General features: G+C 48.6%; 1 protein-coding gene across 2 annotated transcripts in view; it reads right to left on the minus strand.

Annotated features, from left to right (window-relative positions):
- Nucleotides 1-14,300, minus strand: part of LONRF3 (LON peptidase N-terminal domain and ring finger 3) — a 35,954-nt gene extending 21,654 nt beyond the window's left edge. Inside the window, exons 1-6 of one of the 2 annotated variants that reach the window (XM_037041349.1) lie at nt 13,102-14,300; nt 10,303-10,421; nt 7,860-7,982; nt 3,692-3,847; nt 1,357-1,621; nt 489-579 (exon numbers count right to left, since the gene is read on the minus strand). In XM_037041349.1, the coding sequence (XP_036897244.1) occupies nt 489-579; nt 1,357-1,621; nt 3,692-3,847; nt 7,860-7,982; nt 10,303-10,421; nt 13,102-13,921 (1,574 nt within the window). In that variant the 5' untranslated portion in view covers nt 13,922-14,300. The remainder of the gene's footprint in view (nt 1-488; nt 580-1,356; nt 1,622-3,691; nt 3,848-7,859; nt 7,983-10,302; nt 10,422-13,101) is intronic. The other variant, XM_037041350.1, reaches the window with a different exon arrangement.
- Between the last annotated feature and the right edge of the window lie 2,809 nt (nt 14,301-17,109).

A 17,109-nucleotide genomic window follows, 5' to 3' on the forward strand; every position in this document is an offset into this window, starting at 1 on the left:
ATGGCACTGACATTAGTCCTTGAGCTTTGAGGTCTTGATCCAGTAGTTAACATTAGTTTCAGAGTCATAATCTAGATACTTACAAAGGCCAGGAAAGTGATGCAAATGTGAGATGCAGGCTAAGGTAAGGCAGTGAGTGGGGGAGGGACCATTACCAACTGGAGAGCGTGTGTCCTGTCTCAAGATGTTTACATTTCACAACAAAAAGTCTCATGAAGACAAAACATGAGACATTCAGCCTGTGGACTACCAGGTTGTGACCTCTGAGTAGACCATTTCTTCTCACTCTCTCGGTATTTCCAAACACAGGGGATGCAATCAGTAAACAGAGGACACAAGCTAGTTTATGTCACAATTGATGTAATCTCCTTTTCGCTAGAACCATGTTTTTATGTTCTAACTGATGGAGCAGTAGGTCACTAGCAGAAAGATCTACACACCAGAGAGAAAGACTGCTCAGGCAGTAAGCGATACCACATATCACATACCTCATACATAAGGAGCATTCAAGGTCAGATGCATCAAAAGATGCTAGGGGAACACTGAGAGCAGGTTTGGCCCCTATATCGGTGGGAGGATCTGCAATTTAGAAAGAAATAAATCAGAGCTGGACTTACCTTGGTTTCACAGACTGTATTTCTGAGGCTAAAGGTCCCAATTACTTTTTTGGTTTCCACTCTCACCCTCTTCTAGAAAGTTGATTTAATGGCCACCTGAACCACTGAAAATGGGATACCTTGAAATAGACTCTCAAGGTGTCCAGCAGCCCCATTAAAAGAGAAGTGCAAGTTAGGGGATGTCCAGGAACCCTGGGGACTCCATTCCAGCACAACAGGTATCTCATACAGCAGGAGCAGCAGCAGCAACTCCTTTGAATGAGCCACGCCTTCAAAGCTGATACTGAATCTTGGCACTGCCCACCTCTCTTGGAAAGCTATTGAGCTGCAGCTGCTGCTTCTCAGATGCCTACCTACAGAAACACAACTGGGAATGGGCAGAGTGTGGCCTGATCACACAGCTGGTCCTTCATTCCTGAAACAGGGATTGGGGTAGGGAGAGTTTGGCCTGGCCATAAGTGACACCATCAAGGGCATTGGATATCATTACTTGGGACTGTGTTTGACCTTATACCTTGGCTTCCTATTATAATTATTCTTGAGCACTGGCAGTACACTAGGAACTGTGCATACTCTCATGGAAACTTCCCAGCAACTCCTGAGGTGTCACAGCTAAGTGTCAGAGCAGGGCCACACACCTAGAGCCTCAGGAGCCCTTATATGGAGAGCAAAAACTTGTATATACTGGGGAACCCAGGCATCTCCTCCAAGCCCCTTTCACCCTGGGTAGAGCCTGTACCTGGCTTAGAGGCTTTATTAGGCACCCCTGGGTCTTGGGGTTCAACCTGACAATGTTTCCTTTTCTTTTCTTGGCATTTGCCAGTCTTGATGAAGGCAGCTTCTAGAGAGGCAGAGTCCCCATTCTCTTCCTCTTCTCCTTCCTGGTCTTTCTTGTCACCTTTTTGGCCATCCTCCTTTACTTTCACTGGGTTCGTCAGGCTCTTACAGTTTTCACTGGCTGCTGCATCCTCCTGACTGGAACAATGTGGGAGCTCCATATTTTCCTGGAGGAATAAAGAGCCAAACATCAGAATCTACTAAGGAGCAACACTGTGCTCTGATATTCATTCCACAAGGAACAGAGAGAGAATTACACAGCTCTGATCATTTAGTGGACATGTAGCTTAACCGGGGAGGGTAGTTATAAAGCATACTTCCTACGTCTGCCCACATATCATCAATGACAAAGGCATGCCCAGAGTGGGCAGAGTGGAGGGACTTCCCTAGGCAAGGACAGAAAGGCATGTAGGGGAGAGATTCCTTGGGCAGTGGTGAAGGGGAGAAATGTAAGATGTAGCACCAGTCCCCTCTCCTATCCAGATCATTCCCCAGTTATCAACATTAGGGAAAGCAAGGCATGCAGTGAGTGTACCCTGTCAGTCGGTGCTTCCTCTCACCTTACCGACATTCTAGGCTAGTTGCAAGCCCCACAGCCCAGCTCCAAAAGAACTTTAAGTAAGGCTTTGGCACATAGGCCTGCAGAGTTACCTCATGCTCCAGAGCTGTATCTTATACTGGTCAAATGAACTAGGGCCAAACTATTTCCTGTACTAGATTTTGAGGAAGAAATCTGAAACAGACAAAATCATTGGGTAAAACAATGAATAATACCTCTAGCCTTTTAAAGAATGTTTGTCCAGGAGAGGAATATTTGAAAATGGATCTACAAATAAATCCAATGACAAAGTGTTTATGCAGATTTACCAGGAGAATCCCTCTCTATTCTAAACCTATAGTCTATAGGCTCAAATGCCCATGTTCCTGTTTCCCTTCCAACCCATGCCAAAAAAATTGGTAGATAGATGAAAAATGAGAGCCATGAGGTTGGGAGAAAACAATGAGGTGAGGAGAAAAAGGATGTGGGTTTTCTCAGTCTCTAACCTGGGGAGTTCAGGGATTTTTCCCCAGCACCATAACAATGCTGTATCCTCAACTCTCATGAGCCCTAGGCATTGTCTACACAGGAGGACACTGCTTTGCAAAGCACAGTTGAGGTGGAAACCCTGTCCCTGATCCCCAGCTGGCTCTCACTGGAAAGCCAGCGGTGGTCTTTTTCTTCATTTTGGATTAAATTACAATTAGAAGTCACTCCAGGCACTTTGCTTCAGCGTTGGTGTTCTTACACATGCAATCATGATCTCATACAATTATTGAAATGCACTAGGGCTTCTCTGACTTCAGGAGATACTCTGAGTTCTGCCTTCCCCTTTTTGAGATGGACACACATGCATTTCATTCCTTCTCCTGAGCAGGGAGAGAAACTGGGACAATGTAAGGTTTCCACTTGCCAGAGAATGCAAGAAGCCACAGAGATCCCAGGTCTTCCACACAGGGGAAGAACACAGGGCCCAAGTGGAGCGGGGACTGTGGCCCTGAGTTGAGGTAGTCGGCACTAAACCCTGCCTTCAAGTCTGTACCCCAGTGGCTGTCCATTTTCCCTCTGCTGAGAAAGCCAGGGCCTGGAGCCCATCTCTCCGTGGTTCTGTTCCTTTGTTTTCAAAGAAAAGCACAAATACCTGTCTTCCTCCCAGGAACTTAACCCCTCCCAAATTGTTTTCATTTTCTCATCCTCAAATAGGTACTGAAAATCTACTTATGTGTATAAGGCATGTTCCAGGAATAGGAAATTGCCTTCACTTGGGAATTAAATGGAGTTGTCTTCACACAAGGGAATCAGTTGGTGCTCAAAGACCAGCAAGTTGAACAAACAAAAAGCAGGAAAGGAGGAGCTGTCAGGCTCTTTTCCCAGGCTCCACCCCTAGGCTGATAAAGCCACCTCATTGAATGGCTCCAACGGAAATGGACTAATTCCTTTCTAGTTCTGTCAAATCTCTCTCAGCTGGGTCTAAACCAAGAAATGAAAAATAAATGTAACAAATCATAAACTCTGGGACCATGCCTGAAATCCAGTTTTATCTTTAAGAAGTAACCTTCTAACAAAGAACATAACCACTAGCCACTCCATTCCTTCTTTCTCTGGAACTGAAGTAGGAGAGGTAGGGCTCACTCCCCAGGCTTGCGCACAAAACAGCCAAATGAAGCGTCACAAACGAGCTGGGTGAGTTGAGTTTTACCTGTGACAACTTTGGTAGATTATGGCTGGCGCCTTCAGTAGCCATTGACTCTACGTGTTCCTTTAATCTAGGGTGAGGTGCCAACAGCTTCAGGATATCGGGAGAATGTTCCTGAGAATCCCCCGGGACTGATGGTGAAAAGAAACTAAGGAGAAGCTGTGACATAAAACAGAAGACTTCACTACTTAAATTTCTACAGGGACTCAGGTGAAGAGGGAAGGGTAGGAAGGGGCGGGGGGGGGGGCAAAGCCTGCAGGGAAAAACTCCAGGGGGGGAACCTTGGATCAGACAGACCAGGGCGGACCAGGGCAGACCAGTGCAGGAGTCCTCACTTCAATGTGCACTAGAATCGCTTGGGAGCTTACTAAAAGTCCAGGTTCTGAGTTCCCATGCCTGGCCCCCCAGGTATGAAGTGTGTCCCGAGAATCTGCATTTTTAAAAGGCATCACAGATGTCTCTCTCATCCTAGTCAAACTTAAGAACTATCACCATAGTGCTAACACTACATGGAAATATCTGCATAGGGTTTAAAAACCTATTTAGGAGAAAAGAGACAAAGAGGTGAAGGCAGGAGACAAACATCACCTGGGGGACCTGGAGGCATGTTTGTAATACCCCAGTGGGTAAAAGTCTACCATTGTCTTCTAGGTTCCGATATTTCTTCTCTTTGCCTGCCCATTTTACTCCCTCTTTCCCCAACCATCATCCTTGGATCTTTAATCCCTTTTGCACTAAAGTGTTAGAAAAAGCAGAAGCTGACCTTCCTTCTTCTGTTTCCAGCCTCTCGTCCTCTATTCTGACCTTCACTTTTCAAAGGTAAGTCAAGTAACTTCAAACACTAGTACTGGGGCAGACAAGTTCCAGTGTATAGCTGGTTCCCTTGTGATTGGATAGGCCTGTTGGGTGAGAAGATTCAGAAGTAACTGGGAGTCAATGACGGGTATTCTAATGCAGGCTGCATCATTGGCTGCCCACATTCTTGCCTCAATTTGCCCCTGTGCCAAGAGGGACTGTGAATACATGTGTATATATTGTGTGCAACATGTAACACAGGACAGGTCACTTGGCTTCTAAAACATTCAAGTGTTCACCACTGAAAGGCCCCTGCAGTGTTTGGAGACCCACTAAAGGATGTTTTACTCCCTTATTCAGGGTACATAGTCAAGGTATTAACTGATCAAGGGAACCTGACAGAAACTCTGACCAAACTCCAGTTTGATTTGTCCCCTTGCTGGCCCCCACAGTTCCTTCATGATGTTCCTTCAGATGCCAGCACTTACCACGTAACCAAACCCTGCTCAGCCTTAGAGGCTCAGTTCCAGTGCTGCCTACCCCTACTACCCTAGCCTGCCTGATGTCACCTGTCCTTTCATGTTGTCCACTGAACTATAATATAGCACCTTACACTACATAGTCATGTGTCAGCCTCAAATCTTATCACAGATATGTCTTTCTCTCTAACCAGATGGGCAGCTTCTAGAGGTCACATGATAGATGTCTGACAGATACTCATCGCACTGGATGGAATTGAATTAAGACACGTATCCATCCCAGGACCCAGGGAGAGCCCTTGGATTCAGGCTCAAAGTCCTCAGACAGATCTGTAGCCTTCCATTTCTGGGAAACCCACTTCCTAGGTCTAAGTTGGTGAAAGGGTGAGGTGGGGAGGCACTTATAGTACCCAGAGGCATAAATACGAGCTTTCAGAGCTTCTCCTCCACAGAAGCTAAAATTGGCTCTCAGAAGCCATCTGAGTGGCCCAAGAGGATCAATTCATTTCTAAAGCAATCTCGCTCACATTCTCCCCAAAACAGCATGATGCTCTTCAGTAGCAGCCACACACCATCTTAAGGTATGAAGATTAAAAAGGGCAGATCGTGGAGAGAGGGAGCTGAGGTAGAAGGGAGAGATCAAAGGAAACAAGGCAGAAACAACAGCAGCATTTTGCTTCTTCCCTTTACTACCTAAGATCTTATCCTAAGCCTTCCCAATGGCTTTGGAAAACAAAAGTTGGGGTCAACTATCAGTGAGAATAATCATTCCACATAGGTGAAAGTCAAACCCACTTCAGTGTCAGCCCAAAAAGGGCCCAAATGGGTCAAGAAGGGGAAAAAAAGAATCTGAGGTCTGTGTCTAAGGTAACTAATTAATGCCAAGTGAACCTGGACCATCTCTGTCAAATCTGAAAATGGGACCATCCAGTAAATAAGCACTGCTGAGGGCCCTCAGTGCTCTTAAATGGCTGCCATGCCCTTGTCACACTCAGGGGATATTTGCCTCTAAATTCTTGCCCCAGCTTGAGAACTCCAGCACACTCATTATGGACATATTTTCATATTATCTGGCATTGATATTACAGTGGGTAACACATTCATAACTATAAGGTTTTTGAGGACTAACACAGGCTTATGCCTCTCATCCTTGAACCTGACATCTGCCTCTGTTTAGCCACTCCAGATCTTGATGGTTCCATTGCTACTCTTTGCCCAACCCCAGCGATGAATGCTGAGATCCCAGGAGAGTCCTCCCAGAACAGCAGGATGGTGAAGCGGCTAGAAGGCAGACTCTGGAAGCAGGCAGAATTGGTTTTGAATGCTCTTCCACCAATCACTAGCTGCATGACCTTGGGAAGTCACCAAGCCTCAGAATCCTCATCCATCTTATTTGTAACATGGGGATAAATAATAGTACCTACTCCCATAGAGATGTTGTGGGGATTAAATTATATCTTCCACAGAGGGCCCTAGTACACTGCCTGGTGCACAGGAAATACTCAGTAATGTTAGCTATTATTATTATTAATATTATCATCATCATCATCATCATCATCATCATCATCATCATCATTATCCACACCATGGACTACACTTAAGATTTGGTGAAGGGTCCACAGCTTGGAGGATCCATCTGTGCTTCTCTCAAGAACACCTTGTCCATATTCCCAAATCAGGTCAAAACAACTCCCCAGAAAAAAAAAATCTGTCAGAGGCAGAACCTCCAGGGCTCTGCTTTTCTTCATACATTGATTTCACTGAAGATTCATTTCTGGAGCCTTCAGGAGACTAGTCCTGTCTCTTCCTGCCTTTCTTCATCTGATGCTCTGCTAAATCACACTAGAACAGAAGCACTTGGGGTGTAGTGGTAAATTGGAGGTGGGGCATAGGGAGAGCAGAGGCCACCACCCACTGTCAGCATCCAACTTCAGGCCAATTAGCCAGGCACACTGAGAGCACACTGCACAAGGATATGCAACAAAGTCTGTGAAGTGAGGATGCTTGAGCCTTCACTAATACTCTCAGCACTTCATGCAGCTTTTTCAAATAACCACATTCTCCTGGGACTCAAGAGTTAGAACAACTGTTTGGATTACAGTCATACTTTGGTACTCATTGGTTTCAGAACTCATCAAACCCTGTACTCGTTGCATTTAGACAAGAAAAAAATGTTTCAGCTCTCAGTGCTTGCTCCAGACTCATAACACTTGTATGAGTCGTGATGCCACCCCGCAAGAGAAAATGCTTTATCATATGGTACTCATTGGTTTTGGCACTTGTCACAAGTTCTGGAATGAATTAACAAGTACTGAGGTGCTACTGTATATTGTAATGGTCCCTGAATTATATTTGTCAGGTAGGGTATGTGTTTTATTTCTAGCAATGGAGCTGAAGGTTGAGGTTGTGCATATGGCAAGGGAGATGAGGACCAGCATCTTTTCTAAGGAGCTGGCTTTCCAGTGTGGCTGGTAAAGCTGTGACTTGGCCAAAGTAATGTTCTACAGCTGCAGATAGCCCCACACCTGTGTCCTCCTGTCAACAGCCAGAAGCTCCTCAGTGAGCCTCCATCCCCATGTTAACTGGTTTGGATTTATTTTGTCTTGTTTTTGTCCCACTGAAAACCCAAACCCTGAGTCAAAGAAGCAAGAACATTCTTCACAGGTTTCTACAGAAATGCAACAACAGGTCAATCTAATTGTACACATCAAGAGGAGGGTTATTTGGGAGCAATCAATTGGCACTTGTGTCTCCCTTCTACCTCCATAACCCAGGGATCCCCCCCCCCACTCAAGACCCCAAATGCCCTGGAAGGCAGTTCCTTCACTCCCCTTCCTGGAGAAGACAGTGAAGTGGGAGCCCTCTGGGCAGCTGGACCTGATATCATCTCAACTCACCCTTTGGGCTTCAGATCTTGCTCTTTTGTTCTTTCCATCCAGGGATACACAGTATAGAAATTCTCTTAGTGCTTCTTCCACCTTGCCTAGGGTGGCTAAGGCTTGTGCTTTTCTGAAGTGTGCCTGGAAGAAAATGTTAGCATTCAATCCTACTCTTACTCACCTTCTTGACACTGCTCTTCTTAACACTAGCTAAAGATTCCACTATTGCCTGAAGCATTTCAAAGGATTATCTTATATACAGCCCTACAATGTAGGCAACTGTTCTGAAGCTCATTTTAAAGAAAACAAAACTAAAACCCAGATAAGTGACTTGCCCAAAGTAACAGAGCTGATAAATTCTGGAATCAGGGTTTGAGCCTGGGACTGACTGATGCTGAGGTCCAAATTATTAACCACTGGGCAGTACTACCTCCCACCCCCCAACCACATGGTTCCACCATTGTACTGGGGGGATCAACAACTAGCAAGAACAGTCATTTCAACACATGCTAACCATCTTTCAGGGCCCGCCCAAATATGTCTTCCTACCAACTAGTCTATCCAGCAGAGGCCTAGTCCAAATTACCGACTTGAATGACCACCTACACTTACTGATCATGTTTTAGAAGATGCCCACTGGAAGGGATATCACCTCTCTGAGACCTCAACAACAAAGCTGGAACTAAAACTGTGGTCTAGGACCCTCAGACAGTTCTACCTAACAGAGCAGACTGCCCTTCAAAGGGCTAACCAGGGGCAAAGAGGTAAGCCTCTCCACTTACCTATGGGGAACTGAAACTCCTGCTTAATATTTCCATCAACTCTTCCTCCACTGGGGAAGCTACTTTTCCCACTTCGTCCAAAGGGGTCCATTACTTACTCAGCCTTGTTTCCCATTGCTCTATCAAGACCTCTACTCTTAGGCCCTAGGTCAAGGGTAAGAGTAGAAAAGGTTGCAAGAGAAGTCCTCTTACCCCTGGGCAGCTCCATGACCTGTGCTGCTGCAAGATCTGAAATGCTCCCACTGGAGCTCCTTTGGGTTAACACATTGGTGACTTTTAGCAACCTGTAAATGCATTCCTTGGCAAAGAGAATATACTACTAATCCATCACCCATGAAAATCTTCTCATGAAAGACATATAAGATTCACTTCGACATTAATGGCATTGTATGTTTTTTCTGAAGTTCCCAGACCCCCCCAAATGTTTTATAATGTGTTATTTTCATAAGTTTGACATCAAAAGTCATGAGGTAGCAAAGCCTGACCTAAAATGATATAAAGTGCATTATATTCTTTATCCCACTTAGTGTGAATTGTCATGTAATACACTGCAGAAACATTAGTGTGTTTGATTTTGAGGCATTGTCTAAAACTCTCCGAGGGTGTTAATTCACTTAAAGTCTTTCTGGAATTGGAAGCATTCCTGAGTCTGAACACATCTGGCTCCATGAAATTCATAAAGGAATCATGGACCTGGACTTGCATAAGTTGAGTGTCCAAGGAAGGCATCCTGAGATTGCACAGAGCGAGCACTACACCAAGATTCAGCAAGTGTTATAGCTCACAGAATGGACCTTTGGCCATGCTCATCTGTGACCCTCAATGCATCCTTCTGAGGTGATCAGGATAGACAGCAATAGCTTCATTTTTCAAACAAGGACATTTGGAGCCTAGAGAGTAAAGCGACTTCCCCATGGTCACTTATCGGGGAAAAAGTAGAGTTCACGTTCAAATCTTATCTTCTAAACCAAATATTGACATGTGGCTGAGGGCCAGTTGCTGAGGTCACACACAGACGCAAAAAGTGACACTTTGCATCCTGGTATCCTGAGAGATGCTTAGCCTGTTTTTTTTTTCCCCACCCTTCTATGTGACCTAGATGTTTGTGGATACTGGCAGGTTGACTGATTATATTAAGGACTCTAAATGGCACAACCGGCCAGCAATACTTCTCTTACCCTCTTCTTTCTACTATCCCTGGAAAATCATGGTGGTGATGATGACAGCAAACATTTATAGAATACTATGTGCCAGACATTGTTCTAAGCATCTTACATGTTTTAGCTCATGTAATCCCCAGAACAAATGCTGTTAAGTAAGCACTTTGAATATCCTCATTTTATAGATGGTAAGATGAGGCACAGAAAGGTTAAGTCATTTGCCCAAGGTGACACAGCTTATAAAAGTAGCAGAGTTGTGACATAAACTCAGATAGTCGGGCTCCCAAGTCCATGCTGCTGTGCAGGTCATCAATCGAACGAAGATCAGATTGGAGAAGAATCCAGTTCCCTTGAAGATCCCTAAGTCACCCTTTGTCAAGGGACCCTCAGCTCCTTTCCAAAGCTGCCTCCCAGCTCTGTTTGATCTCTAGTGCCTCCACCCCACCCTGGGCAGCAGCCCTTCTTGCCAGTTCCTGTCTATAATATGATCCCTTCCCATCCCTCCCATCCCACACTCACCTTAAAACCCATTGGGCGGAGCTTACATGCTATTTCTGCATCATGCAGTGCGTCCTCATGAGACTCCAAGGTGAAATAAATTTGAGACCGGTTGCTATAAAGCAAGTGGTCATTCGGAGCTGCCAAATGAGGGAGAAAAAGCCCTCATTAATGGCCCCCAGCAAAAACATATTATAAGTCCTGTATGAGGATACATCTTAAGCAAATGGCAAGTTTTCTAGGACTTTTCTCTTAGAGATGCAAAAGGTTAGACTCAATTTCTACCCCTAATATTGCCCTGCTGACCACACATCCCCAGCCACTCTGGCTTTGAGATGTCCCAGTTGTAAAGAAATAATTCTTGCCCTTCTCTCAAGCAGTTCCTTAGAGGGCCTGTGGTGTCAGTGATGCATCAACTTTGACATAGAACAAATCCTGGCACTCCGCTTTGTAGTCATATGGGACTAGCAAATAGCAGCCTGGCTTCTGAGTGAAGTATTACCCATAAGGAAACAGGCCAGGAAGGAGGGGGAGGGAGGTGGCCAGATGTGACCTGCATTCTGGCCACCAGGAAGAGCAGTTCAAGTTAGTCCTCGAGTGGCAACAGCAACCTCTCTGCGTAGAAACCGTGAACTTAGGAAGTTTCTCTAAGAAAATGGAAATGTATTTGCAAGGCTCTATCCTTTCATTACAATGGTCAAATGTGAATGAACCTGAGCAAGGTTTCTGAACATAAAGTGAGGTTGGCTCTGATTCAACACTCTGAATCACTAGATGCCAGGGCTGGACAGGTCTTTACAAATCATCTGGCTCAACCAACCCATTGTTCAGATGAGAAAAATCAAGCCCAGAGAAGGGAAGTCATCTGCTGAAAGTCACACAGGTAGTTGGTCAGACTCATTGTTAATTGGCCGGACTTAGAATAGGGGGTGGGGAACAGCTTTGTTTTTTCTGATGGAGGTATACAGTGTTTAGAATAATGAGGAGAGCCTGGTTGTCCTCCAGCAGAAACATACTCCTTGCTGGGAAGGCCCCTTTCCTCCTAGAAGGGTGAAGTAGTCTTGACATTTTCACCCTGACTGCTCTGACCATGCAAGGAAAAACCCCAGGGAAAATGAACCCTGCAGAGGTGGCTGAAAAGAATGGACCCTCTGTTGGAGATCTGGACTTAAGTGGCCTCCACCTGTCTTCTTCACATTGCCACACTCTTCCAGAGGGACCTGCCTCCAGCTTATGTTGAGGGAATAGGCTTTTCCCCTCCCAGGTGTGTGCTGAGAGTTTGCTTGGGTGCCTATTCCTTACTGTAAAGTTATCAGCAAAACGTTTGCAGTCCTCTATGTCCCTTCATTTCTGCAGCACGTTCCAGCCCAGTGGCAGCTCACAGTGTGCGTGTGTGCATAGGGTGTGTGTCTGTGTAGGAAATCCCCATCTCCCTCAGGTTCTAGTCTTGACCAGTCAGCCTTAATTCCTCCCCTTCCCCCCAATACCTGTTGCCAGTTCTGGGGGAAGATTAACAGGTGGAGACTCCAGCCCACCCCTTCCTCACCCATCAGAGTCAGGCTCAGGGCACCCTCAATCCCAGAGCCCTGTCTGACCAGCCCTGCTGCCTCCTTCCTCCCCAGCACGTTTCATCAGACACCGTGCCTCACTGGCTGAGCTTCTGGCAGCCTGCCTGAACTGGGCAACACAGGCAAGAGACTCAGTGGCTACTCCTTGGGTCCAGATGTGGGAAGGAGACGTCGAGGGAGCTTCTCGGTGCAGAAATGCCGGCACCCTAGTCCGGCCGCAGGCATGAAGTTACCCACGTTGTCCTTGAATCCACAAAGCCCACCCATTTGTCTCCAGGCAGCACAGGAAAGCGGGACAGAGGCCTGTCCAAGTTGCAGCTTGCCCACAGCCTCCTGGGATTCCTGAGCAGTCGCCAGGCCGGTCTTTTACTGGGCTGGCAAGGTAAGGGTTCTAAGCGAGGGCGCAGGCAGCGGGCTGGAGCGGGAAGGGGGTGGGGGAGCATCTATTTCAGCTGAGGATCGTGTGATAGGAAGCGGTGACAATGAGTCACAGGGCAGCGAAGCGCGAGCGCTCCTCCCTCCATGCTCGCGGGATGGTTTCCGAGGCGAGCGTGGCCCACTTCGGTTACCTCAGCCGTTACACAATCCCGCCCGCCTGCCTGCCCGCCCGCGCGAAGGAGGGGCTGCCCGGCCCGGGCCGCTCGCGGCCCTTATGCAACCAGTGCTCTCCTGACCTAATTCCACGCCGGACCCACCCCACCCTGAGCCGCGGCCTCGGAAGGGACACCTCCCGGCCAAAACGGCGGCTCGGGCAGGGCGTGACAGCAGAGGAAGGCGCTTAGTGAACACCTCGGACTGGCAGGAACCCAGCTGAGCCAGCGCGAGGGTGGAAAGGGTGCGAAGTTCCCCTCTCAGGAAAGGTGCAGGCAGGTGTAAGAGGGGACCCAGGCGTGCAAAGGCAGAAGGAGAGGGAAACAGAGTCGGTGACACCCATCAACAAACAGAGTGACAAGGGTGGGAAAGACAGAGAAAAGAAGGAACGAAACAGTGCCATAAACACAAACAGAGATGCAGAAACACAGAGGCTAACAGGAGATAAAGAAAAAAGCAAAGAGCAACAGGAACAGAGAGGCAGCGATTCATAAAAAGAAAGAAAAATTGGTAGGGATAGAAGAAAAAGTCAAAGACTGAACTCCATAAACCCCTCCCCCACTCCGGTCCCGGTCCGTCCCACCATCCCCCGAGCCCTCCTCTGCCCGGTCCATCCCTCACTTCCCGGTGGGTTCATTGCCGGGAGGCGCGGTAGGCTCACCTAGTCTGACTGCCTCGTTGTACTTGAGCAGCGCCGCTTCCACCTGACGCTCCCGGTACAGTCGGTTGCCCTCGTGCCGGAGTTGCGACGCCCGTGCTGGACCAGGGAACAACTTGCCGAGGAGACCGCTGAGCACCACGTTGACCCGCAGCGGCGGCGGCGCCTGCTGAGCAGCCCGCCGGGCTCCACGCGCCCGCCCTGTGGCCACCATCAACGCGGAGAGCTTGACACCGCACAACGCACAGCGCCGGTCGGCTGCCCGCCCGCGTTCCAGGCACAGTTTACAAAAGGTGTGGCCGCACGACAAGGACACGGGGTCTGAGAGAAATCCATGGCACTTCCGGCACTTGAAGCCGTCCCACACCTCGGTGGCTTCAGCAGCTGTTGCCGCCCCTGCCTCGTCCGACACCACCGCGCAGCTCGCTGCGCTGCTCTGGTCCTCGGGCACCGGAGCCAGCGCCTCTCCTTGCGGGACGTTCTCTGCCAAGCAGCGCACCAGCTGCTCCAGTTGTTGGGCCACCAGCTGCTGACGTTCCGACAGCTGTCTGTACACCTCGAGAGCTTCCCGGAGGCGCCCCCCAGACGCCAGGGCGTCGGCCTGCGTGAGCAGGACTTTGCACTCCGGCGTCGAGGCCGTAGGAGGCTGCTCTCGCTCCCGCTCCCGCTCCCGAGTCGGTAGAGGAGGTTCGGGGCCTTTCACCTCCGGATGGGGGCCCATATCTACACGGGTCACTGATGCCGACGGCTGCGCCAGCTCTAAGTTGTTGCTGCCGAGCTCGGAGGGCAAGCTCAGCATCTGTCCAGTCGGCAGTGAATCCATGGAGGGAGTGACACGCGCAGAGCGAGGCGTCTAGGAGCCGGGGACCCGGAACCCAGAGCGGCAGCTGGAAGGAATTAGGGCTGCCACCGCGGCTGTGCCACCGCACACCGGTCCCTGCCGCGCCTCCGCGAGCTCCATGCCGGCCGCCGCGCGCAGGCTAATAACTGTCTTGTCTCAGCAAAGTGTTATATAAAACAGTACCACGTGACTCGCCACCAAGCTGCTCATTGGCCAGCCACAGGAAAATTGTTACAAAACCAGACAGTTTTGTAACAGTGTTGCGCTTGCTTCTTTTGGCTTCACTTTTCTTGGCTTCTTTTTGAGGTTGTTTGTGTTTACACCCCGCCTATTTCCCCTGCCAATGTGGTTCCTTCTCGGACGAGGGAGAGAGAAAAAAAACTCAGTGTGTTGTCTCGGGCTCTTCCGTCTCCAAACTACCCCATCCCGTCTCCAGACTGGCCAGCAAACAAGTCCCCTCTTCCAGCCATTCGCTAGCGGCTCTTCCCCATCGTGCCGCACTTGGGGAGGCCGGTACCTCGAGGATAACAGTATGGCAGGTTTTTTGGGACGCCCCAGTCTCATCCTTCTAGGGACGACCACTAGTGTCTGCGAAGGGAAAGGGGTTGGGAGAGTCCCCGGGAAGCTCCCATTCCACTATGGCCCCTGCCCGCAAGCTCTGGAAGCTCCGTGCCAGCTCCTCATACCCAGAGCCCCTTACCACCATCCCCGGGAGTCCTCCAAAAGTAGTCAAAGCAATTATCCGAGGGCGCTGGGTTTCCCTTCTGGGAGCGGCACGGAGCAGCAGCCCAGCGGATAGAAGTTGGGCAGCGCGGGCTAAAAGATGAGGTAAGTGCCTACAATATTCGCTCGCTACCTGGTGCCTGGGGGTGGCGCCACGCGTGTCTAGTTCTTCACCTCCTCGGTCCCCATCCCTGGAACCTGCGCTGGCACGGGCGCTGAACAAAACTTGCACCGGGCGCTGGAAATAGGTGGGGCCGCGACAACTTGGCCTGTGGGAGTCAGAGGGTACTCTGGGGGATGTGGGCAGGACGAGAAGGACCTGAGAGCGCTACTCCAGAGAAAGTCGGCGAATCCTGGTGCACTACAGCAGTGGACCAAGCTGTCTGCAGGTTCGCTGCTCCAGAGCCCTGCGTTCACACATTCTCACAGCACAGTCTGGGGTTGCGCACCAGGGGTAGGGTTGCGCAAAAGCTGCAGGAGCTTGGTTGCAATGGGTAGGGACCCTCGACGCTGCTCCAATCACTTCCAGAAGGTCGGTGTGAACTTCCCACAGTCTCTTTTCAGCCGCCACACTTTAGATAGGAACCACAATCACAAACAAGGAGGCAATGCCTAGAGATCTAAAGGAATAACGCACTCTTCCACCACCCGTGTCTCTCCTCACCTGGTCACGCTGCACGGAGTAGGGAGGCGGGGTCTGGGCTTGCCTCTGGCTCAGTCAGCCTCCATATCTGAGGGCTCAGGGCAGTGCCTGGAGCAGTGCCCAGAGCAGTACCCAGAGCAGTACTTGGGGTAGAGCGCCGCCCCTGGGGCCTGAGGACCTACAGTTGTGTCCACTTTATAGCCGACTGACCTTCGGCAAGTGACCTAAATTCTGGGAGCTGATAACTTCACAGGGCAGAAGGGGGCAAGGGATCTCTCTTAGGTCTCTTTTAGAAGGACACAAATGTCATTCATGAGGGAGACCTCATAACCTAATCACTTCCCAGATGTCCCACCACCACATTATCACATTGGAAATCAGCTTTCAACTTCCGAATTTTGGAGTGAAACATTCAGTCTCTATCAGGGCCCCCAGCACTATCTGCCTGCAACTTCTGGCACCAGTATGGAGGGGCAGCCTGTGGTACAGGTAAAGAGATTTATATGAAAGGGCCATGAAATGGATAATGATGAAAACCTCTTAACTCAACAGCTTTATCCATTTAACAAGTTTTTAAAAATTGATATTGGTCACCCAAAATTGTCTTCCAGACAATGCAGATCTGGGATGTGCCTGCCTCCCTGGGTCACTATGACAAGTATGCACTCCCTGGGTCGCTTTCCCTCCTTTGCTGGTCACGGGTGGATATGCAAGGAGAAGGCCTAGTTGAGGCAGCAAGTCTCAGTTCTTCAGACACGAAGTAGAGATTCGCTCATCAGGTACCTCCTCTAGCAGGTGCATGTGCCCGAGATTGACCATGAACTTGATCAGGAATGTTAGTAGCTACCAGTGGGGTGCAGGGTGCACTGTGCAAAAGACAGCACCCTTTACTCACTAAACAGATTTCACAAGAGTTTTACAATGTATCTTCAAATTAGTACTACTTGTAAGATAACACCAAATGGGTTTCTATTGAATACTGGAAAACATTACCACAGTGGGTTTCTTTCCTACTTTATTTAAAATTAACAAGCATTAGATTGTTATACATTTGTAGACTCACTCAAAATTTCTTCCCCTTTGCCCTTATTTTTTAAAAGATTTTATTTATTTATCTTTAGAGGGGAAGGGAAGGAGAGAGGGATAGAAATATCAATGTATGGTTGCCTCTCGTGAGTCCCCTGCTGGGAACTGGCCTGCAACCCAGGCATGTGCCCTGACTGGGAATCAAACTGCGATCATGTAGTTCACAGGTCCACGCTCAATCCACTGAGCTACACCAGCCAGGGCTTCCCTTTGCCCTTATTAATTGGAGTTCCCTAGGAGGAGGGGAGAAGAGAGATTGACAACACTTTTTCAGATGCAAATATTCCATTTGGAGGACCAGAGTCTTCAAACCTCCACTTATTTTGCTAAGGTTAACCAGGAAAAAGAGTGATCTTCAACTCCTTGTTAATTGACTGGAGTAAGTAATGGGGCTCTGGAGCCCAGATGGCTCAACCCTAGCTTCTCTTTCCAGGGCAGCCTTACATCCATCTCTTTCATTAAAGAAAGCCTTTATGTTCTAAACTAAAACATTTGAGAACTTTGGCAATTTTCACCTACTTTTATGTATTTGTTGAGCATCTTCTATGTATTAGGCACTATTCTAGGTATTAGAAATACATCAAAGTAGCACTTGACTCCCAGGTCATTCCTCACATATGGTAGCACATTTCCTCCACACATATATTTGTCCCCACTTCCCAGGGTGACTGGAAGTTCCATAAGGGCAAGGATTATTAGTGTCTTGTGTCTCTCATGT

Source organism: Sturnira hondurensis, unplaced genomic scaffold (genome assembly GCF_014824575.4).
Source record: "Sturnira hondurensis isolate 20B ecotype Veracruz unplaced genomic scaffold, ASM1482457v3 Scaffold0003038, whole genome shotgun sequence".
Taxonomy (NCBI): Eukaryota; Metazoa; Chordata; class Mammalia; order Chiroptera; family Phyllostomidae; genus Sturnira; species Sturnira hondurensis.